At 39.8% G+C, this 24,189-nt stretch overlaps 1 protein-coding gene across 3 annotated transcripts in view; it reads right to left on the bottom strand.

The window, feature by feature from the left end:
• Positions 1-24,189, bottom strand: part of PDE8A (phosphodiesterase 8A) — a 1,084,545-nt gene that overhangs the window by 14,857 nt on the left and 1,045,499 nt on the right. For all 3 annotated transcript variants that reach the window (XM_053717432.1, XM_053717431.1, XM_053717430.1), the window contains exon 20: positions 20,610-20,777. In XM_053717432.1, coding sequence (XP_053573407.1) covers positions 20,610-20,777 — 168 coding nt within the window. The remainder of the gene's footprint in view (positions 1-20,609; positions 20,778-24,189) is intronic.

Raw genomic sequence — 24,189 nt, forward strand, 5'->3', positions numbered from 1 at the left:
CCTGTTGCAATTCCATCAACATCTAATGTTCAGAGTGTTCCTGATAACATAAGAGATTTTGTTTCTGAATCCATCAAGAAGGCTATGTCTGTTATTCCTCCTTCTAGTAAACATAAAAAATCTTTTAAAACTTCTCTTTATACAGATGAATTTTTAAATGAACATCATCATTCTGATTCTAATGACTCTTCTGGTTCAGAGGATTCTGTCTCAGAGGTTGATGCTGATAAATCTTCATATTTATTTAAAATGGAATTTATTCGTTCTTTACTTAAAGAAGTACTAATTGCTTTAGAAATTGAGGATTCTGGTCCTCTTGATACTAAATCTAAACGTTTAGATAAGGTCTTTAAATCTCCTGTGGTTATTCCAGAAGTTTTTCCTGTTCCTGGTGCTATTTCTGAAGTAATTTCCAGAGAATGGAATAATTTGGGTAATTCATTTACTCCTTCTAAACGTTTTAAGCAATTATATCCTGTGCCGTCTGACAGATTAGAATTTTGGGACAAAATCCCTAAAGTTGATGGGGCTATTTCTACCCTTGCTAAACGTACTACTATTCCTACGTCAGATGGTACTTCGTTTAAGGATCCTTTAGATAGGAAAATTGAATCCTTTCTAAGAAAAGCTTATCTGTGTTCAGGTAATCTTCTTAGACCTGCTATATCACTGGCTGATGTTGCTGCAGCTTCAACTTTTTGGTTGGAAACTTTAGCGCAACAAGTAACAGATCATGATTCTCATAATATTATTATTCTTCTTCAACATGCTAATAATTTTCTCTGTGATGCCATTTTTGATATTATCAGAGTTGATGTCAGGTTTATGTCTCTAGCTATTTTAGCTAGAAGAGCTTTATGGCTTAAAACTTGGAATGCTGATATGTCTTCTAAATCAACTCTACTTTCCATTTCTTTCCAGGGTAACAAATTATTTGGTTCTCAGTTGGATTCTATTATCTCAACTGTTACTGGTGGGAAAGGAACTTTTTTACCACAGGATAAAAAATCTAAGGGTAAAAACAGGGCTAATAATCGTTTTCGTTCCTTTCGTTTCAACAAAGAACAAAAGCCTGATCCTTCATCCTCAGGAGCAGTTTCAGTTTGGAAACCATCTCCAGTTTGGAATAAATCCAAGCCTTCTAGAAAAGCAAAACCAGCTTCTAAGTCCACATGAAGGTGCGGCCCTCATTCCAGCTCAGCTGGTAGGGGGCAGGTTACGTTTTTTCAAAGAAATTTGGATCAATTCTGTTCACAATCTTTGGATTCAGAACATTGTTTCAGAAGGGTACAGAATTGGTTTCAAGATAAGACCTCCTGCAAAGAGATTTTTTCTTTTCCGTGTCCCAGTAAATCCAGTGAAAGCTCAAGCATTTCTGAAATGTGTTTCAGATCTAGAGTTGGCTGGAGTAATTATGCCAGTTCCAGTTCTGGAACAGGGGCTGGGGTTTTATTCGAATCTCTTCATTGTACCAAAGAAGGAGAATTCCTTCAGACCAGTTCTGGATCTAAAAATATTGAATCGTTATGTAAGGATACCAACGTTCAAAATGGTAACTGTAAGGACTATCTTGCCTTTTGTTCAGCAAGGGCATTATATGTCCACAATAGATTTACAGGATGCATATCTGCATATTCCGATTCATCCAGATCATTATCAGTTCCTGAGATTCTCTTTCCTGGACAAGCATTACCAGTTTGTGGCTCTGCCGTTTGGCCTAGCTACAGCTCCAAGAATTTTTACAAAGGTTCTCGGTGCCCTTCTGTCTGTAATCAGAGAACAGGGTATTGTGGTATTTCCTTATTTGGACGATATCTTGGTACTTGCTCAGTCTTCACATTTAGCAGAATCTCATACGAATCGACTTGTGTTGTTTCTTCAAGATCATGGTTGGAGGATCAATTCACTAAAAAGTTCATTGATTCCTCAGACAAGGGTAACCTTTCTGGGTTTCCAGATAGATTCAGTGTCCATGACTCTGTCTTTGACAGACAAGAGACGTCTAAAATTGATTTCAGCTTGTCGAAACCTTCAGTCACAATCATTCCCTTCGGTAGCCTTATGCATGGAAATTCTAGGTCTTATGACTGCTGCATCGGACGCGATCCCCTTTGCTCGTTTTCACATGCGACCTCTTCAGCTCTGTATGCTGAATCAATGGTGCAGGGATTACACAAAGATATCTCAATTAATATCTTTAAAACCGATTGTACGACACTCTCTAACGTGGTGGACAGATCACCATCGTTTAATTCAGGGGGCTTCTTTTGTTCTTCCGACCTGGACTGTAATTTCAACAGATGCAAGTCTTACAGGTTGGGGAGCTGTGTGGGGATCTCTGACGGCACAAGGAGTTTGGGAATCTCAGGAGGTGAGATTACCGATCAATATTTTGGAACTCCGTGCAATTTTCAGAGCTCTTCAGTCTTGGCCTCTTCTGAAGAGAGAATCGTTCATTTGTTTTCAGACAGACAATGTCACAACTGTGGCATACATCAATCGTCAAGGAGGGACTCACAGTCCTCTTGCTATGAAAGAAGTATCTCGAATTCTGGTTTGGGCGGAATCCAGCTCCTGTCTAATCTCTGCGGTTCATATCCCAGGTATAGACAATTGGGAAGCGGATTATCTCAGTCGCCAAACGTTGCATCCGGGCGAATGGTCTCTTCACCCAGAGGTATTTCTTCAGATCGTTCAAATGTGGGAACTTCCAGAAATAGATCTGATGGCGTCTCATCTAAACAAGAAACTTCCCAGGTATCTCTCCAGATCCTCAGGCGGAGGCAGTGGATGCATTATCACTTCCTTGGAAGTATCATCCTGCCTATATCTTTCCGCCTCTAGTTCTTCTTCCAAGAGTAATCTCCAAGATTCTGAAGGAATGCTCGTTTGTTCTGCTGGTAGCTCCGGCATGGCCTCACAGGTTTTGGTATGCGGATCTTGTCCTGATGGCCTCTTGCCATCCGTGGACTCTTCCGTTAAGACCAGACCTTCTGTCGCAAGGTCCTTTTTTCCATCAGGATCTCAAATCCTTAAATTTAAAGGTATGGAGATTGAAAGCTTGATTCTTGGTCAAAGAGGTTTCTCTGACTCTGTGATTAATACTATGTTACAGGCTCGTAAATCTGTATCTAGAGAGATATATTATAGAGTCTGGAAGACTTATATTTCTTGGTGTCTTTCTCATCATCATTTTTCTTGGCATTCTTTTAGAATTCCGAGAATTTTACAGTTTCTTCAGGATGGTTTAGATAAAGGTTTGTCCGCAAGTTCTTTGAAAGGACAAATCTCTGCTCTTTCTGTTCTTTTTCACAGAAAGATTGCTAATCTTCCTGATATTCATTGTTTTGTACAAGCTTTGGTTCGTATAAAACCTGTCATTAAGTCAATTTCTCCTCCTTGGAGTTTGAATTTGGTTCTTGGGGCTCTTCAAGCTCCTCCTTTTGAACCCATGCATTCATTGGACATTAAATTACTTTCTTGGAAAGTTTTGTTCCTTTTGGCGATCTCTTCTGCCAGAAGAGTCTCTGAATTATCTGCTCTTTCTTGTGAGTCTCCTTTTCTGATTTTTCATCAGGATAAGGCGGTGTTGCGAACTTCTTTTGATTTTTTACCTAAGGTTGTGAATTCCAACAACATTAGTAGAGAAATTGTGGTTCCCTCATTATGTCCTAATCCTAAGAATTCTAAGGAGAAATCGTTGCATTCTTTGGATGTTGTTAGAGCTTTGAAATATTATGTTGAAGCTACTAAGTCTTTCCGAAAGACTTCTAGTCTATTTGTTATCTTTTCCGGTTCTAGAAAAGGCCAGAAAGCTTCTGCCATTTCTTTGGCATCTTGGTTGAAATCTTTAAATTCATCATGCCTATGTCGAGTCGGGTACAACTCCGCCTCAAAGGATTACAGCTCATTCTACTAGGTCAGTTTCTACTTCCTGGGCGTTTAGGAATGAAGCTTCGGTTGATCAGATTTGCAAAGCAGCAACTTGGTCCTCTTTGCATACTTTTACTAAATTCTACCATTTTGATGTATTTTCTTCTTCTGAAGCAGTTTTTGGTAGAAAAGTACTTCAGGCAGCGGTTTCAGTTTGAATCTTCTGTTTATGTTTTTCATTAAACTTTATTTTGGGTGTGGATTATTTTCAGCAGGAATTGTCTGTCTTTATTTTATCCCTCCCTCTCTAGTGACTCTTGCGTGGAAAGGTCCACATCTTGGGTAGTCATTATCCCATACGTCACTAGCTCATGGACTCTTGCTAATTACATGAAAGAAAACATAATTTATGTAAGAACTTACCTGATAAATTCATTTCTTTCATATTAGCAAGAGTCCATGAGGCCCACCCTTTTTTGTGGTGGTTATGATTTTTTTGTATAAAGCACAATTATTCCAATTCCTTATTTTATATGCTTTCGCACTTTTTTCTTATCACCCCACTTCTTGGCTATTCGTTAAACTGATTTGTGGGTGTGGTGAGGGGTGTATTTGTAGGCATTTTGAGGTTTGGAAAACTTTGCCCCTCCTGGTAGGAATGTATATCCCATACGTCACTAGCTCATGGACTCTTGCTAATATGAAAGAAATGAATTTATCAGGTAAGTTCTTACATAAATTATGTTTTTTCAGTAACAAAAAAAAAATGTTAGAAAAAGGCAACACAATGCACAAAGTAATGGAGAGGAAAACGGATCGGTTGCGTTACTCTGGTAAATCAGTCATCCACAATAAACAGTAAGGTTTTCAAAACCTTATTTATTTATTTTAGTTTTTTTTTTGAGGGGGGGGGGGACATCTTAGGTGTCTACACTCAAAGGGAAAATAGTTTTTTTGTAATAAGCAATAAATATCTTTTTCATACTAGTATTGTCTAATTCAAGTACGGGTGGGGTATGGGCCTCATGGCTAATTGGAGTAGGTAGAAATTTGCAGAAGCTTTCCCTTCCTGACAAGCTAGGATATATTTTTGAGAAGGAGATGAGAAACTTATTTACCCAAACATTATCGTGATGGGAAAAAACACATTTAAAGATAATTCAAGCTGAAACATTATAAAGCTTTTTTTTTAACAGATACATTCTCTTAGTTCCTTCAGAGATAGATTTGCCAGGGAGAAAAAAAATCTCTATGTAAAAAGACTCTATAACAAATCCAGACACTGCAGAAATAGCGGAGCAGTGCTTACACACATAAACTGTTGTATTCGCACTAGCAACAAAACATGAGCTGCTTGCAGGACTATGAGCCTTCCTTCACAATTCAGAAATAGAAAACAACTTGTAATGCTCCGTGGGGTAGAGTTTGTATTAAGAATTTTTTTCATAGTATTTTTCCTATGTTGTAAATACCACTGTTGATCTCTTTAAGAAGTTCTGTATTTGTTTTGATCATGATGTAAGATAGTTGCAAATTTCAGATGTTTATGAAAACAATAATCATTACCATGGTAACGTCTGGATATGATGATGTATATAAAGAGCGCACTTTTCACTCTATTGTAATGCCTGATGAAACGGCTTGCCTTTAGGCTGAGAAACACGTTGCATGTTTTTAACAGATCAGCTGTATCCAGAAGTTTTAGTAAAATTTTTAGTACTTTAATCATGTTGCAGCGTACTTTTTTGTGGAAAGTGGCTGCTGAATTTCTCCTGATTGCCTGTGGCTGGATACTGGAGATTCTCAAGTCTAAGGAGGAATTCACCTGGAGGTTTTTGCTGGCAGCATTAGCCAGCCGGTGGCTGCGACATTCAGCCTGCCTACTTGCACTATTCATCTATATAGTGCCATCTCACTTTGAGGTAAGCAGCTTGTTTTATACTGTACTTCAATGTTGATATTTGTAACTTTTATCTAAACATCTTTAATAAAGTTATTACAACTAAAACAAAAATCTGAGCTACTTCTAGACAACCCAGTGAGACACACAGCTGAAACATGATAACGCCTTTTTCTTTCCAAAGACACGGAGAGTCCACAACTTCATTCCAATTACTAGCAAAAGCTGTTAAGTGTCACTTCCCATAACCCCAGTCATTCTCTTTGCCTCTGTCAATGGAAGAGGTGAAGTTCGGTGTCTGAAGAATGGATTCCTTTTTCAGGTACTTTTCCCTGCAAGCAAGGCTTTGGGTTTAGCTGTGTCCACGTCAATCTCTTGAGTAAGAGTAGTGGTGGATTTTAAGCAGTTAGAAAGTTGTGAGGTAGTCCTTGCTTGGTTTTCTAACATGCCTGCTGCCCTTGTTATAGAAAGCCAGTGTTGGTTACTCTGTTCTTTCTTTTTCTGCAGGTCTCTGATAGGAGTATGTGTGATATCACACCTTGTGAGCTGTCTTCCTGCCGGACAGCTGGATTTGCAGGTGCTTTTGTCTTCTAGGTATTGTAGACTTGCACTTGAGAAGATTTAGCTGCAGTAATTATTGGGACATAATTAATCATTTAGGAAGGATTTATTTGGGCAGGGTGCACGCACTTTATGTATGTGTGGAGACCAAGGGGTTAACTTTACATGCGGTTATGGGTTGTTTTCTCTGAGGCTTTCTATATATAAGTTTCAGTTTATTGGGACTTTTATTTATTACGGAATGTGATTGTTGGGCTCTACTTTGTTGTATCAAGTTTTTACTAGGCAGTTACTGCTAGAAACGTGCGCTTTTAGTTATTGCTGTGCAGTTTCTATTTCTGCTGGTCATGTGACCTCTCCCTCACCCGACTGAGTTCCTGAGTTGAGCGGAGTCATTTTGGACAGCTTCTTGGTGTCAGATTGTTTTTTCGATCGATGTACAGTTGCTTGCCAAACAATTTGGGAATTGAAGGTTAAGGTAAGGCACCTCAGTCTGCCTGAGGTGTAGAGGCACCTTTTCATTTGTTTTGAATATTGCTCTGAGGAGATTAAAAGTTTCTCTTAAAGTGACAGTGTCATTTTCATATATCAGTCATTCCTTTAATTATTGGGAATTCTTTTACCTATAAACATGGAACAGGAGTCTGCTCCTATGGATAAATGTTTATTGTGTCTTGAGGCCCAAATTGTGTTACCTATACAATTTTGTTCTTCATGTTTAGAAAAGACTTTGAAATGTTTGTTTCTGAGCCTAATGTCTCTCAGGATGATACTGTTTAGGCAATGCCACAGCTTTCTCCTCTAACTACCCAAGCCTCCATGGCTTCACATACAGTGCCCTGCAGTTCCTTTCAGCCTCCTGGAGGAGTTTATTTGCCATCAGATTTTGCTGCACAGATATCCTCTGCGATATCAGCGACTTTATGTGCTTTTCCCATGATGGGGAAGTGCAAGAGGAAATCTAAAAAAAAATCAGAGTGTAAGGTGTCTGTCCTGTCTGCTACTACGCTGGTTGCCCTCCCTCATAAGTCTGATGAGGAGGATACCTCAGTAGCCTCTGAAGGTGAAATCTCAGATTCGGACAGTATAATCCCTTTGTCTGATGCTGAAGAAGTAAACTTCCGATTTAAGCTTGAACACCTTTGTTTACTATTAAAGGAGTACTGGCTACTTTGGACGACTCCGACTCTCCTGTCGCTGTCAACCCTAAGAAATCTAGTAAGCTTAACAAATACTATGATGTTCCTTCCTCTGTGGAAGTGTTTCCTGTTCCATAACGTGTGACGGAGATTATTACACAGAAATGGAAGAAGCCAGGGATACCTTTCTCCCCATCTCCCGTCTTTAAAAAGATGTTTCCTGTTGCCGACTCCATTAGAGATTCATAGCGCTTGGTGCCTAAAATAGAAGGGGCTATTTCTACCCTGGCTAAGAGAACTATGATCCCTATTGAGGATAGCTGTTCCTTTAAAGATCCCATGGACAAAAGGCTGGAGGCTTATTTGAAGAAGATGTATGTTTAGCAAGGTCTTCAATGGCAACCTGCAGTTTGTATTGCCACAGTAGCAAGTGCAGCATCTTATTGGTGCAATGCTTTGTCTGAATTGATTTTAGAAGAGACTCCGTTAGAGGAGATACAAGATAGGATTAAGGCTCTCAAACTAGCCAACTCCTTGATCTCTGATGCTAACATGTAAGTTATTAGACTTGGAGCCAAGATGTCTGGCTTCACTGTTCTAGCCCGTAGGGCTCTGTGGCTAAAATCTTAGTCAGCTGATGTTACCTCCAAGTCCAAGTTTCCGTCGCTACCTTATAAAAGTAAGACCTTGTTTGGTCCTGGTCTGGTAGAAATTATCTACCACAAGACAAGAAGAATAGACTTAAAGTATGTCAAAGTAATTTTCATTCCTTTCGTAACTTCAAAGGTCCAAAGCCTTCCTCCCCCTCCTCTAAGCAGGAGCAGTCCAAGTCTTCTTGGAGACCCAATCAGTCTTGGAACAAGGGGAAGCAATCAAAGAAACCCTCAACTGAGACTAAGTCAGCATGAAGGATCTGCCCCCGGTCCGGGATCGGATCATGTGTGGGGCAGACTTTCCATTTTTTGTCAAGCGTGGATACAAGATGTCCCAGTCCTTGGGCTCTGGTGATAGTATCTCAGGGTTATAAAATAGAATTCAAATCTCATCCTCCCAAGGGCAGATTTCTCCTCTCAAGGTTATCTGCGGATCAGTTAAAAAGAGAGGCATTCTTATAGTGTGTTCAGGACCTTTTCTCCCTGGGAGTGATTGTTCCAGTAAGAGAGCAAGGTCTGGGATTTTATTCAAACCTGTCTGTGGTTCCCAAAAAAGAGGGAACTCTCCAACCTATTTTAGACCTAAAGTGTCTCAACAAGTTTCTCAGGGTTCCGTCCTTCAAAATGGAAACCATTCATTCCATTCTTCCCTTGGTCCAAGAAGGTCAGCTCATGACAACCATAAACCTGAAGGACGCGTATCTTCATGTTCCCATCCACAGGGATCATCACAATTTCCTGAGATTTGCTTTCCTAGACAAGCACTTTCAGTTTGTTGCTCTAACGTTTGGCCTTGCTATCTGGAGAAGAGTTCCTTTGGTCTGTTTCTTAAGGACCATCAGATATTCCCTATCTATGACAATTTCTCTGATGGTGGTCAGAAAATCCAAGCTTCTCTCCTCTTGCCTCTCTCTACAGTCTACTGTTTGGCCATCAGTGGCTCAGCGTATGGAGGTAAATGGTCTGATGGTCGCTTCCATGGACATCATTCCCTTTGCTCGATTCCATTTGAGAGCTCTACAATTATGCATGCTCAGACAATGGAACAGATATCATTCAGATCTGTCTCAGAGGATAGATATGGACCAGTTGACAAGAGATTCTCTCTCATGGTGGATTTCTCAGGATCCTCTGTCTCAGGGCACATGCTTCCAGAGACCTTCCTGGGTGATTGTGACCACGGATGCCAGCCTTCTAGGCTGGGGGAGCAGTATGGGACTTGTTAAAGGCTCAGGGCCTATGGACTCGGGAGGAGTCTGTTCTCCCCAAAACAATTGTTTTCTATCTGCTATCAACATTCCAGGAGTGGACAACTGGGAGGCAGATTTTCTGAGCAGACAGACATTTCATCCCGGGGAGTGGGCTCTCCATCCAGAGGTGTTCTCCAGGCTAAACGTAAAGTGGGGGGTGCTGGAGTTAGATCTGATGGCGTCTCATCAGAACGCCAAGCTTCCAAGGTACGGTTCAAGAGATCCGCAGGCCGCTCTGATAGATGCTCTGGCGGTCCCTTGGAAGGTCGGTCTAGCATACCTGTTTCCTCCATTTGCGCTCCTTCCACGATTCATTGCTCATATCAAACAGGAGAGAGCGTCTGTAATTATAATAGCCCCTGCTTGGCCTTGCAGGATCTGGTATGCAGACCTTGTGAAGATGTCATCTCTTCCTCCTTGGAGGTTTCGGATAAAAATATTAATCAGGAAATTGTTGTTCCTTGCCTCTGTCCTAATCCTTCATCTCATAAGGAACGTCTGTTGCACAAATTGGATGTTGTGCGTGCTCTAAAATTCTACCTACAGGCTACTAAGGATTTTTGCCAGTCTTCTGCCGTGTTTGTTTGTTTCTCAGGGTCAAAAGGATACTTCTACTTCTCTTTCCCTCTGGTTGAGAAGTATTATTCGTTTTCCATATAAGACTGCTGGAGAGCAGCCTCCTGAGAGAATTACTGCTTATTCCACTAGGGCTGTCTCCTTTTCTTGGGGTTTCAAAAATGAAGCTTCTGTGGAACAGATTTGCAAGGCTGCAACATAATCCTCTCTGCATACTTTTTCCAAATTTGATACTTTTGCCTAGGCTGAGGCCTCTTTTGGGAGAAAGGTTCTTCAAGTGGTGGTGCCTTCTGTTTAGGTTTGTCTGTCTTGTTCTCTCTCCCTGTTCATTCCGTGTCCTCTAACTTGGGTATTGGCTCCCACTAGTAATTGGAATTACGTTGTGGACTCTCCATTTCTTAGGAAAGAAAATAACATTTATGCTTACCTAATAAATTTCTTTCTTTCCACGACCCCTCCCTTAAGATTATACAGTAATTTTTTTCTAAACCTCAGGCACCTCTACACCTTTGTGTTATCTTCTTTCTTCATTTCCCTTCGGCTGAATGACTGGGGGTTATGGGTAAGGGAAGTGACACTTAACAGCTTTGCTGTGGTGCTCTTTGCCTCTTCCTGCTGGCCAGGAGTGAATATCCCACTAGTAATTGGAATGACGTTGTGGACTTTCCATGTCCGGAAAGAAAGAAATTTATCAGGTATACATTTTATTTGTATTTGTTTTAAACAGACAAGTTGTTTTAGTTGCTGCATGGATGCTAAGGAGTAATAAACCACTAACTAAAAGGACACTATAACAAATACAGGACGTCAAAGACCAAACTGAAAAACATAATTTATGCTTACATGATAAATTTATTTCTCTTGTGGTGTATCCAGTCCACGGATCATCCATTACTTGTGGGATATTCTCCTTCCCAACAGGAAGTTGCAAGAGGATCACCCACAGCAGAGCTGCTATATAGCTCCTCCCCTAACTGCCATATCCAGTCATTCGACCGAAACTAGCTGAGAAAGGAGAAACCATAGGGTGCAGTGGTGACTGTAGTTTAAAATTTAGACCTGCCTTAAAAGGACAGGGCGGGCCGTGGACTGGATACACCACAAGAGAAATAAATTTATCAGGTAAGCATAAATTATGTTTTCTCTTGTTAGGTGTATCCAGTCCACGGATCATTCATTACTTGTGGGATACCAATACCAAAGCTAAAGTACACGGATGAAGGGAGGGACAAGGCAGGTACTTAAACGGAAGGGACCACTGCCTGTAGAACCTTTCTCCCAAAAATAGCCTCCGAAGAAGCAAAAGTATCACATTTGTAAAATTTTGAAAAGGTATGAAGTGAAGACCAAGTCGCCGCTTTGCAAACCTGTTCAACAGAAGCCTCATTTTTAAAGGCCCAGGTGAAAGCCACAGCTCTAGTAGAATGAGCTGTAATCCTTTCAGGGGGCTGCTGTTCAGCAGTCTCATAGGCTAAGCGTATTACGCTCCGAAGCCAAAAAGAAAGAGAGGTTGCCGAAGCCTTTTGACCTCTCCTCTGTCCAGAGTAAACAACAAACAGGGAAGATGTTTGACGAAAATCTTTAGTCGCTTGTAAGTAAAACTTTAATGCATGGACTACGTACAAATTATTATCTTTGAAGAAGGATTAGGACACAATGATGGGACAACAATCTCTTGATTGATATTCTTGTTGGAAACTACCTTAGGTAAAAACCCAGGTTTTGTACGCAGAACTACTTTATCTGTATGGGAAATCAGATAAGGAGAATCAGATTGTAAAGCTGATAACTCAGAGACTCTACGAGCCGAGGAAATAGCCATCAAAAACAGAACTTTCCAAGATAAAAGTTTGATATCAATGGAATGAAGGGGTTCAAACGGAACTCCTTGAAGAACCTTAAGAACCAAGTTTAAGCTCCATGGAGGAGCAACAGGTTTAAACACAGGCTTAATTCTAACCAAAACCTGACAAAATGCCTGGACGTCTGGAACCTCTGCCAGACGCTTGTGCAAAACGATAGACAGAGCAGAAATCTTTCCCTTTAAAGAACTAGCTGATAATCCTTTATCCAAACCCTCTTGGAGAAAGGACAATATCCTAGGAATCCTAACCTTACTCCATGAGTAATTCTTGGATTCACACCAATGAAGATATTTGCGCCATATCTTATGGTAGATTTTCCTGGTTACAGGCTTTCGTGCCTGTATTAAGGTATCAATGACTGACTCGGAGAAGTCACGCCTTGATAAAATCAAGCGTTCAATCTCCAGGCAGTCAGTCTCAGAGAAATTAGATTTGGATGATTGAAAGGACCTTGTAGTAGAAGGTCTTGTCTCAGAGACAGAGGCCAAGGTGGAAAGGATGACATGTCCACCAGGTCTGCATACCAGGTCCTGCGTGGCCACGCAGGCGCGATCAAGATCACCGATGCTCTCTCCTGTTTGATTTTGGCAATCAGTCGAGGGAGCAGAGGAAACGGTGGAAACACATAAGCCAGGTTGAAGAACCACAGTGCTGCTAGAGCATCTATCAGCGTCGCTTCTGGGTCCCTGGACCTGGATCCGTAACAAGGAAGCTTGGCGTTCTGGCGAGATGCCATGAGATCCAATTCTGGTGTGCCCCAACGATGAACCAATTGAGCAAACACCTCCGGATGGAGTTCCCACTCCCCCGGATGAAAAGTCTGATGACTTAGAAAATCCGCCTCCCAGTTCTCTACACCTGGGATATGGATCACTGATAGATGGCAAGAGTGAGTCTCTGCCCAGCGAATTATCTTGGAGACTTCTAACATCGCTAGTGAGCTCCTGGTCCCCCCTTGATGGTTGATGTAAGCCACAGTCGTGATGTTGTCTGACTGAAATCTGATGAACCTCAGGGTTGCTAACTGAGGCCAAGCTAGAAGAGCATTGAATATTGCTCTTAACTCCAGAATATTTATTGGGAGGAGTTTCTCCTCCTGAGTCCACGATCCCTGAGCCTTCAGGGAAATTCCAGACTGCACCCCAACCTAGAAGGCTGGCATCTGTTGTTACAATTGTCCAATCTGGCCTGCGAAAGGTCATACCTTTGGACAGATGGACCCGAGATAGCCACTAGAGAAGAGAATCTCTGGTCTCTTGATCAAGATTTAGCAGAGGGGACAAATCTGTGTAATCCCCATTCCACTGACTGAGCATGCATAATTGCAGCGGTCTGAGATGCAGGCGCGCAAATGGCACTATGTCCATCGCCGCTACCATCAAGCCGATCACTTCCATGCACTGAGCCACCGAAGGGCGCGGAATGTAGTGAAGAACACGGCAGGAATTTAGAAGCTTTGATAACCTGGACTCCGTCAGGTAAATTTTAATTTCTACAGAATCTATCAGAGTTCCTAGGAAGGAAACCCTTGTGAGGGGTGATAGAGAACTCTTTCCCTCGTTCACTTTCCACCCATGAGACCTCAGAAATGCCAACACTATGTCCGTATGAGATTTGGCAATTTGGAAGTTTGACGCCTGTATCAGGATGTCGTCTAGATAAGGGGCCACTGCTATGCCACATGGTCTTAGGACCGCCAGAAGAGACCCCAGAACCTTTGTAAAAATTCTTGGGGCTGTAGCTAACCCAAAGGGAAGAGCCACAAACTGGTAATGCCTGTCTAGAAAGGCAAACCTTAGGAACCGATGATGATCTTTGTGAATCGGTATGTGAAGGTAAGCATCCTTCAAATCCACTGTGGTCATGTACTGACCCTCCAGGATCATAGGTAGGATTGTCCGAATAGTTTCCATTTTGAACGATGGAACTCTGAGGAATTTGTTTAAGATCTTTAGATCCAAAATTGGTCTGAAGGTTCCCTCTTTTTTGGGAACCACAAACAGATTTGAATAGAATCCCTGTCCTTGTTCCATCTGTGGAACTGGATGGATCACTCCCATTATTAGGAGGTCTTGCACACAGCGTAAGAATGCCTCTTTCTTTATCTGGTTTACAGATAATCTCGAAAGGAGAAATCTCCCTTGTGGGGGAAGCTTTGAAGTCCAGAAGATATCCCTGAGATATGATCTCCAACGCCCAGGGATCCTGAACATCTCATGCCCACGCCTGGGCGAAGAGAGAAAGTCTGCCCCCTACTAGATCCGTTGCCGGATAGGGCGCCGTTCCTTCATGCTGTCTTAGAGGCAGCAGCAGGCTTTCTGGCCTGCTTGCCTTTGCTCCAGGCCTGGTTAGATTTCCAGGCCGGCTTGGATTGCGCAAAAGTTCCCTTTTGTTTTGTAGCAGAGGAAGTTGATGCTGCAACTGCCTTGAAGTTTCGAAAGGCACGAAAATTAGACTGTTTGGCCCTTGATTTGACCCTGTCCTGAGGAAGGGTATGACCCTTACCTCCAATACTGTCATCAATAATTTCCCTCAAACCAGGCCCGAATAGGGTCTGCCCCTTGAAGGGAATGTTAAGTAATTTAGACTTTGAAGTCACGTCAGCTGACCAAGATTTAAGCCATAGCGCCCTACGCGCCTGGATGGCGAATCCAGAATTCTTAGCCGTTAGTTTAGTCAAATGAACAATGGCATCAGAAACAAAAGAATTAGCTAGCTTAAGTGTTCTAAGCTTGTCAAGTATTTCAGTCAATGGAGTAGCTGTCTGAAAGGCCTCTTCCAGAGACTCAAACCAGAACGCCGCAGCAGCAGTGACAGGAGCAATGCATGCAAGGGGCTGCAGGATAAAACCTTGTTGAATAAACATTTTCTTAAGGTAACCTTCTAATTTTTTATCACTTGGATCTGAAAAAGCACAACTGTCCTCGACAGGGATAGTGGTACACTTTGCTAAAGTAGAAACTGCTCCCTCCACCTTAGGGACCATCTGCCATAAGTCCCGTGTGGTGGCGTCTATTGGAAACATTTTTTTAAAAATAGGAGGGGGGGAAAACGGCACACCGGGTCTGTCCCACTCCTTAGTAATAATTTCTGTAAACCTTTTAGGTATTGGAAAAAACGTCAGTACACACCGGCACCGCATAGTATTTATCCAGTCTACACAATTTCTCTGGCACTGCAATTGTGTCACAGTCATTCAGAGCAGCTAAAACCTCTCCAAGCAACACCCGGAGGTTCTCAAGCTTAAATTTAAAAGTAGACATATCTGAATCAGGTTTCCCCGAGTTAGAGACGTCACCCACAGACTGAAGCTCTTCCTTAGCTTCTGCATATTGTGACGCAGTATCAGACATGGGCCTTAAAACATCTGCGCGCTCTGTATTACGTCTAACCCCAGAGCTATCGCGCTTTCCTCTGAATTCAGGCAGTCTGGCTAATACCGCTGACAGGGTATTATCCATGATTGCCGCCATGTCCTGCAAAGTAATCGCTATGGGCGTCTTTGATGTACTTGGCGCCATTTTAGCGTGAGTCCCTTGAGCGGGAGTCAAAGGGTCCGACACGTGGGGAGAGTTAGTCGGCATAACTTCCCCCTCGTCAGAATCCTCTGGTGATAATTCTTTTAAAGATAACAGCTGATCTTTATTGTTTAAAGTGAAATCAATACATTTAGTACACATTCTCCTATGGGGTTCCACCATGGCTTTTAAACATAATGAACAAGGAGTTTCCTCTATGTCAGAGATGTTTATACAAACTAGCAATGAGACTAGCAAGCTTGGAAAACACTTTAAATCAAGTTAACAAGCAATATAAAAAAAACGTTACTGTGCCTTTAAGAGAAACAAATTTTGCCAAAATTTGAAATAACAGTGAAAAAAAGCAGTTAAACTAACAAAATTTTTACAGTGTATGTAACAAGTTAGCAGAGCATTGCACCCACTTGCAAATGGATGATTAACCCCTTAATACAAAAAACAGATTAACAAAACGAAAAATATGTTTTGTAAACAGTCATAACAACTGCCACAGCTCCTACTTTTGAAGCCTTTTGAGCCCTTCAGAGATGTCCTATAGCATGCAGGGGACTGCTGAGGGAAGCTGAATGTCACAGTTTGTAATTTTAACTGCACCAACTGTAACTTTTATACTATAACAGTGGAAAGCCTCAGGAAACTGTTTCTAGGCAAAAATAAAGCCAGCCATGTGGAAAAAACTAGGCCCCAATAAGTTTTATCACCAAAGCATATATAAAAACGATTAAACATGCCAGCAAACATTTTATATTGCACATTAATCAGAGTATATACCTCTGATAACAAGCCTGATACTAGTCGCTATTAAATCACTGTATTTAGGCTTAACTTACATTTATCCGGTATCAGCAGCATTTTCTAGCAAATTCCATCCCTAGAAAAACTTAACTGCACATACCTTATTGCAGGATACCCTGCACGCCATTCTCCCTCTGAAGTTACCTCACTCCTCAGACATATGTGAGAATAGCAGTGGATCTTAGTTACTTCTGCTAAGATCATAGAAAAACGCAGGCAGATTCTTCTTCTAAATGCTGCCTGAGATAAAATAGCACAACTCCGGTACCATTTAAAAACAATAAACTTTTGTTTGAAGAAAAAACTAACTATATTTTACCACTTTCCTCTTACTACCTCCAGCTATGTTGAGAGCTTGCAAGAGAATGACTGGATATGGCAGTTAGGGGAGGAGCTATATAGCAGCTCTGCTGTGGGTGATCCTCTTGCAACTTCCTGTTGGGAAGGAGAATATCCCACAAGTAATGGATGATCCGTGGACTGGATACACCTAACAAGAGAAATGTGAATTTTTTGATGTGCAAGACATCCCTGGTTACAATGAGAAACATACTTACACAATTTAAACTGGAGGACCAGCAGAAAATATAGTATAGTTTAGTATGCTTACCTGATAAATTAATTTCTTTCATTATGGTCCAGGAGACATCACATGTGGAATTCTGTGCGTCCATGTGGAATAAGTCCAGTCCTATAGGAGGAGGCAAAAATACCCCTACATTCAGGATCTTTAATCCCTCCCACTTTCCCATAATCCCTCAGTCATACATATGGCCAAGTAAATGGAGAGAAACAGAAAAGCAAGAAAGACAAAGCCGGGCAAATGAAGTGCAAAACAAGTACTGCCTCCAACTGCATAAAGAAAGGGCAGGGCTCATGGACTAAGCATACATTTATATCCATAGCTATAAATGTTTTGGAGATCAATTGCTGTGTTTTTCCTCATTTAAGGATATTTTTTGCATATATTCTTAAATATGATAAAATTACACTTAAAGAGCTTAATTCAGATCCCATGGTGAAAAGGGTGGGCTGAAAACAAAGACACATTATCTCCATCACCAGGAAGAATGTCAAAGCATCAGGGTGAAGAGCAATTTTTTTGTAAACAAAGTAAAAAGAGCAGAAACGTGGCCATTCAAATTACTAATAAATAGCCACACCATTGTGGAGAAACTGTAACATTTTCAACATTTACGCACAAACAAAAAGGTGGTAGCCATCTTGTCCTGTAGAGTTAAGACACAGTAATCAAGCAATCAGTGCAAGCACCGTCAAGTCTCTGTCTAACGAGAAGAGCCAGGCTTGAAAACCAAGTTCTTCCTGGATAGGAAATAGCCAGAAAGATAACTCCCTATTTATTTAATTTAAGCCTTCTGATCACCCGAAAAACAAAATATTCCAGAAATCTCAAATGTCTTTGAATCCATCTTTGTGGACCAATACTTGGTTAACAAGCACCTTTTCTGTTTACTTTTGAATCTGGATTTCACAACTCTTGCAAAATATCCTGAAAGATATTGATAAGAAGAGACATTTCATTTAAATAAGTCTGGATAACTCAGAAATGCTTTCCTATTTTGAAAGCTTGAGATGTGTATGGTTGAGATTAAACTTAGGCTGATCTATTCCCCACCAGTAAAATTTCAAATTGAAGAAGCCTAGATATGTATTACAAACATGCAGATGATCTAAAGAACAGAGTAAATCTCCTTAATTCAGAAATGGAAATAGCATGCATAAAGCATATTCACTCACCAGGTAAACTCCTCAGGGCTTCACTAGTTTGTGCAGAAAAAGTGAGCGGACAGACTAACACAGAATATCCCTGGTGCACTAAAAATATAGTAACTTAGAAAGCTCAGCTAAAGCAAGTTTACTCAAAATCAGATACAAAAAAGCAGACTGATGTCCATATAAGATGCAAATGTAGACACAGTTAATGTATAAGTAAAGCGGATAGACTGAAAAGCCTTAAAACTATGCAGCTGAGATAAGCATATATTCCTTGAAGGCAGAAGCATCCTTCATGTCTCTTATTTAGTATTAACTTAATTTAAAGTTTTGAGTATCTTTGTCTAATGACGTGTGAAGTACATCACCAATCAGCCTTATTTTTGTTGAATATGAGTCACTATAGAAAAGCATGTTAACTAGCGCTGACATACTCCCTTAACAGACCAGATGGCTTTGGCATTTCCTTGCTGTTAGTGTCCTCAGCTGATATGGTCAACCTCTAAACACTAACCTAACAGTTTGAATTTTTTTTCTTTTCTCCCTTTATTTTTTGTTCTGCTTGTTCAGCTTGTAATATAGTACTCTCAACAGAAAATTTTGACAGCCGGTTGGCTTTATGAAATAGCCGGGTGGGGGCAGTGTAATATTATCTCATTTTCAGCTATCCAATGCACAGGGTAACTGCGTAATTTAACATAAAAGTATTTAATGATAGTGTGTGCACTAAACACTTTTAATACTGGCTAACTTCAGCTTATCAGCTTAAAGGGCCATAATACCCAAAATGTTTAAACACTTGAAAGTGATGCAGCATAGCTGTAAAAAGCTGATTAGAAAATATCACCTGAACATCTCTATGTAAAAAAGAAAGATATTTTACCTCAAAAGTTCCTCAGTAGCCACCTCCCATTGTAAAGGATTTCTAAGCAGCATTTTAGTGTGTTTGTCCTGGGACATCTGAAGGGACTAGCATCGTGCACTCTCATATTATTTCACCAATCAGGTAAAGGAAGCTTACTATGAAATCTCATGAGCGTTAAGTCAAATATCATGAGATCACAGTAAGAGTTCATGACCTCAGCACTGCTGATGCTGATTGGCTGCTGTTCATTTCTTCATTTTTTTAAATTTGTTTACCTGCAGCTGGGAGCAGCTGAGTATAACTTTTTACACAGAACTTACTCTGCTGAGCTGAGGAGATTGTGAGGTAAAATATCTTCCTTTTTTACATAGAGATGCTCAGGTGATATTTTCCTGTCAGCTTTTTACAGTTATACTGCATCAGTTTCAAGTGATTAAGCATATGAGTATTATGTCCCTTTAATGTTGGTAGCTGGGTGGTGAACCCGCTAAGAAGGTCCTGGGAAAACACACTATATATATATATATATATATATATATATATATATATATATATATATATATATATATATACAGTATGTATGGAGAATCTGCAGATGGGAGGTTCCCCTTTAACATCACCTACCCAAATCTAATGGGCATAATCAGAAAAAAAGCATAACAAATTTTAAACATGGATGAAAACATTTGACCAGGACAATGCCACTGCTTATAAAAACTTAGAAGCATACTCACTTCCTTTGATTCAATAGAAAAACAAACAAGTAATTGCCTAACATTGATTGATTTAAAATGCAATTTCTAGCATAATCTTTTTACCTTTTTTTTGTTGGCATTATAAGAAGACACATTACCAGAAAAGGACTTGCTCCTGTAATGAATTCCAAAATGTAAGCTTTGGAAGCAGAGAAACACATACTATAAACTACTGGGTTTCGGTAATTCTGTGAAGATCTAAACTTGCAAGGAGGTCTAAAACATGCTCTATAAAGAAGATGGCTCAAGAAACCCTATTTTCTAGAAAAATGCCTAGGCAACGCTCCACCTTTAAAAGTGGCAAGACAAACATGTAACAACACAAATACACTACCTTATCATGGAGACACCACACAAATGGTGGAGCAGAGCTTACACACATCAGACAACTGTTGTATGTGCACTAGCAACACAATGTGAGCTTCTTCTGGACAAGTGAGACACATAGCTGAGACTTTTTGTTTAATAGACAAGTTCTCTTAGTTCCTGCAGAGATGGATACTAGAGAATAACAAACCACTATGTAAAGGAGACTAAAACAAATACATCATGTCAAAGACCAAACTGAAAGATGTGCAAGATAGCATTGGTCCTTAAGGGTTTAGATATAATAGTTATAAAAAGAATCATACATACAACAACTGTCAAAATGGAGGGCCGGCAGTAAATATAGTAAACATCTGTTTAAATATAGACCTATGAGAACAGATGTGATACTGATCCTAAATATGGCAAAGATGAATGCATTAAGACAGGTGTGAACTAATCACATTTTTACAACTGGCCCTTAGCACATATATAAACAAATTATTGTCTGGCTTCTTATGACTTTTTCTGGCTCTGGAATTTGATAGAAATTTGTCAAGACCATTAATACTCAAATAAATAAAACCTAGATAGCCAAATTATGAATTTGCATACCCTTTTATGAAGTCAAATAAGTATAGACTCCACAACACCAGCTGAATAAAATATAATAACTTTTTTTTAATCCATTGTGGCACCACAATCTCCAACGTTTCAGCCCATTACGGCCTTAATCATGCATCAAAAACGAAAGCTCTGTTTGCTGTACCTATAAAGTTAAGGTTATTATTGCATTACCTGTGCAAAGTACTCCTCTGATATTCTGCCTGCCCATTCAATGCATTGATCGAGTGCTCTGCATGGATTGGAAATGTCTGCACACTTAATAAGCATTCTCTTAATGAGGATTCGATTATCAGGAGATGTCAAAATAGTTTTGACGGCTTCCTCATCGGCAACACCACCCTACAGAAAGAGAGGGAGTGGGAGATATAAACTATTAGACACCTCAATGTAATGAAAGGGTGATCTATTTCTGACAGTGTGTATGATTTTATCAGCAGTGATTGGTACACAGAGTTTTGTTACTACTACTTTGATAAAACATAGAATACAGAGAAAATTAAGCAAATTTGATAACAGATGTTTATTGGAAAGTTGTTTAAAATGTTATGCTCTAGCTGAACCATGAAATAAAAAAAAAAACATGTTTCATGTTGCTTTAATAAATGATGTCAACAAAGAGGTGTTCTATATATTGACAAGTTTGTTAGAAATGTGTGATTTGTCATTAAAGAAAATACTGTTTAGAAATTGGACTAAGATGGGAATTCTTTTTTTTTAAAAGAGGGAATTGATTATTTTTTGTCTGTTAATTACTGGAGTCTGCAAATAGCCACAAGCTACCATCATTTTTAATTTATGTGTCTTATATAAGTGCTACATATCACTACAGAATTTCCTTTTTGTATTTCTAAATACTATTTTCATATAATAAAGAAGTCTCTTTAATGTGAACACACAATCAGCTAGATTACGAGTTTTGCGTTATGAGTGAAAAAGCATCGTTATGCTTCATAACGCTGCTTTTTCCCTAACGTCGCTATTACAAGTCTTGTCAGAATAGCTGTACCGCACACCTTTTTGGCCGTCACGCAACGTCAGTACCGCACTTTAAAAAAAGTCCTTTTTCAATGGGACTCCCATAGCGCTGGTATTATGAGTTTTGCTGTGAGGCCAAAAAGTAAGCGGTACAGCCTAAAATAACAAGATCCGTACCGCCATCTAAAGTCAGTAGTTATGAGTTTTATGCTACAAAGCTGTACCATAAAACTCATAACTAAACTGTCACAAAGTGCACTAACACCCATAAACTACCTATTAACCCCTAAACCGAGGCCCTCCCGCATTGCAAATACTAAAATAAAAATATTAACCCCTAATCTGCCGCTCCGGACATCGCCGCCACTTAAAAAATGTATTAACCCCTATTCCGCCGCTCCCCGACATTGTCGCCACAATAATAAACCTGTTAACCCCTAAACCACGGCCCTCCCTTATCACAAACACTATTTAAATATTATTGACCCTTAATCTGCCGTCCGACAACACCGCCGCTATAATAAACCTATCAACCACTAAACCGCAAGCCCCCACAATGAAATATACTCAAATAAACTATTAACTCCTAAACCTCTGGCCTCCCACATCACTACATAAATATATTAACCCCTAAACCTAACCCTAACGTAACCCTAAGCCTAAGTCTAACCCTAACACCTCCTAATTTAAATATAATTAAAATAAATCTAAATAAAACTTACAATTATTACCTAAATAATTCCTATTTAAAACTAAATACTTACCTATAAAATAAAACCTAAGCTAGCTACAAAATAACTAATAGTTATATTGTAGCTATCTTAGGTTTTATTTTTATTTCACAGGTAAGTTTGTATTTATTTTAACTAGGTAGACTAGTTAGTAAATAGTTATTAACTATTGACTAACTACATAGTTAAAATAAATACAAATTTACCTGTAAAATAAAACCTAACGTGCCTTACACTAAAACCTAACATTACAATAAAATAAATTAAATAAATAAAATACAATTATCTAAATTACAAAAAAAATGATCCACGTTTTCGAAGATCGGACATCCATCCTCATCCAAGCGGGCAGAAGTCTTCATCCAGATGGCATCTTCTATCTTCATCCATCTGGCGCAGAGCGGGTCCATCTTCAAGACATCCGGCGCGGAGCATCCTCTTCTTATGATCGCCACTGGAAAATGAAGGTTCCCTTTAAGTGACGTCATCCAAGATGGAATTCTATCAGCCAATAGGAATTAAAGGGGAAAAAATCCTATTGGCTGTTGCAATCAGCCAATAGGATTGAGCTCTCATTCTATTGGCTGTTCCAATCAGCCAATAGGATGAAAGCTCAATCCTATTGACTGATTGCAACAGCCAATATGATTTTTTCCCCTTTAATTCCTAATGGCTGATAGAATTCTTTCAGCAAATCGGAATGTAAGGGACGCCATCTTGGATGACGTCACTTAAAGGGAAACGTCATTTTCCAGCGACGATCGTAAGAAGAGGTGGCTCTGCGCCGGATGTCTTGAAGATGGACCTGCTCCGCACCAGATGGATGAAGATAGAAGATGCCGTCTGGATGAAGACTTCTGCCCGCTTGGATGAAGACTTCTGCCGCCTTGATGAGGATGGATGTCTGGTCTTTGAAAACTGTAAGTGGATCATCGGGGGTTAGTGTTAGTTTTTTTTTTAGGGTTTATTGGGTGGGTTTTATTTTTAGCTTAGGGTTTGGGCTATATAAAAGAGCTAAATGCCCTTTTAAGGGCAATGCCCATCCAAATGCCTTTTTAAGGGCAATGGTTAGCTTAGGTTTATTTAGATATGTTTTTATTTGGGGGTTTTGGTTGGGTGGGTGGTGGGTTTTACTGTTGGGGGGTGTTTGTATTTTTTTTTTACAGGTAAAAGAGCTGATTTCTTTGAGGGAATGCCCCGCAAAAGGCCCTTTTAAGGGCCATTGGCAGTTTAGTGTAGGCTAGGGTTTTTTTTTATTTTAGGTGGGCTTTTTTATTTTGATAGGGCTATTAGATTAGGAGTAATTCGTTATTATTTTTGATAATTTCATTTTTTATTTTATGTAATTTAGTGTTTATTTTTTTGTAATTTAGATAATTGTATTTTATTAATTTAATTGTAATGTTAGGTTTTAGTGTAAGGCAGGTTAGGTTTTATTTTACAGGTAACGTTTTATTTATTTTAACTAGGTAGTTATTAAATAGTTAATAACTATTTACTAACTAGTCTACCTAGTTAAAATAAATACAAACTTACCTGTGAAATAAAAATAGGTAATAATTGTAAGTTTAATTTAGATTTATTTTAATTATATTTAAGTTAAGGGGGGTTAGGGTTAGACTTAGGGTTATGCTTAGGGTTACGTTAGGTTTAGGGGTTAATATATTTATTTAGTGTTAGTGATGTGGGAGGCCAGAGGTTTAGGGGTTAATAACTTTAGTATAGTGGCGGCGACATTGGGGATGGCAGATTAGGGGTTAATAACTGTAATGTAGGTGGCGGCGATATCGGGTGCTGCAGATTTGGGGTTAATAGTTTATTTAGGTGGTGGCGATGTTAGGGGTAGTAGATTGGGGTTAATAACATTATGTAGGTTGCGACGATGTTAGGAGCAGCAAATTAGGGGTGTTTAGACATGGTTTTTATGTTAGGGTGTTAGGTTTAAACGTAACTTTTTCTTTCCCCATAGATATCAATGGGTCTGCGTTACGGAGCTTTTGTTTTCGCGATTGCAGGTGTTAGGCTTTTTTTTTTGCTGGCTCTCC

The sequence above is a fragment of the Bombina bombina genome, chromosome 6 (assembly GCF_027579735.1).
Source record: "Bombina bombina isolate aBomBom1 chromosome 6, aBomBom1.pri, whole genome shotgun sequence".
NCBI lineage: Eukaryota > Metazoa > Chordata > Amphibia > Anura > Bombinatoridae > Bombina > Bombina bombina.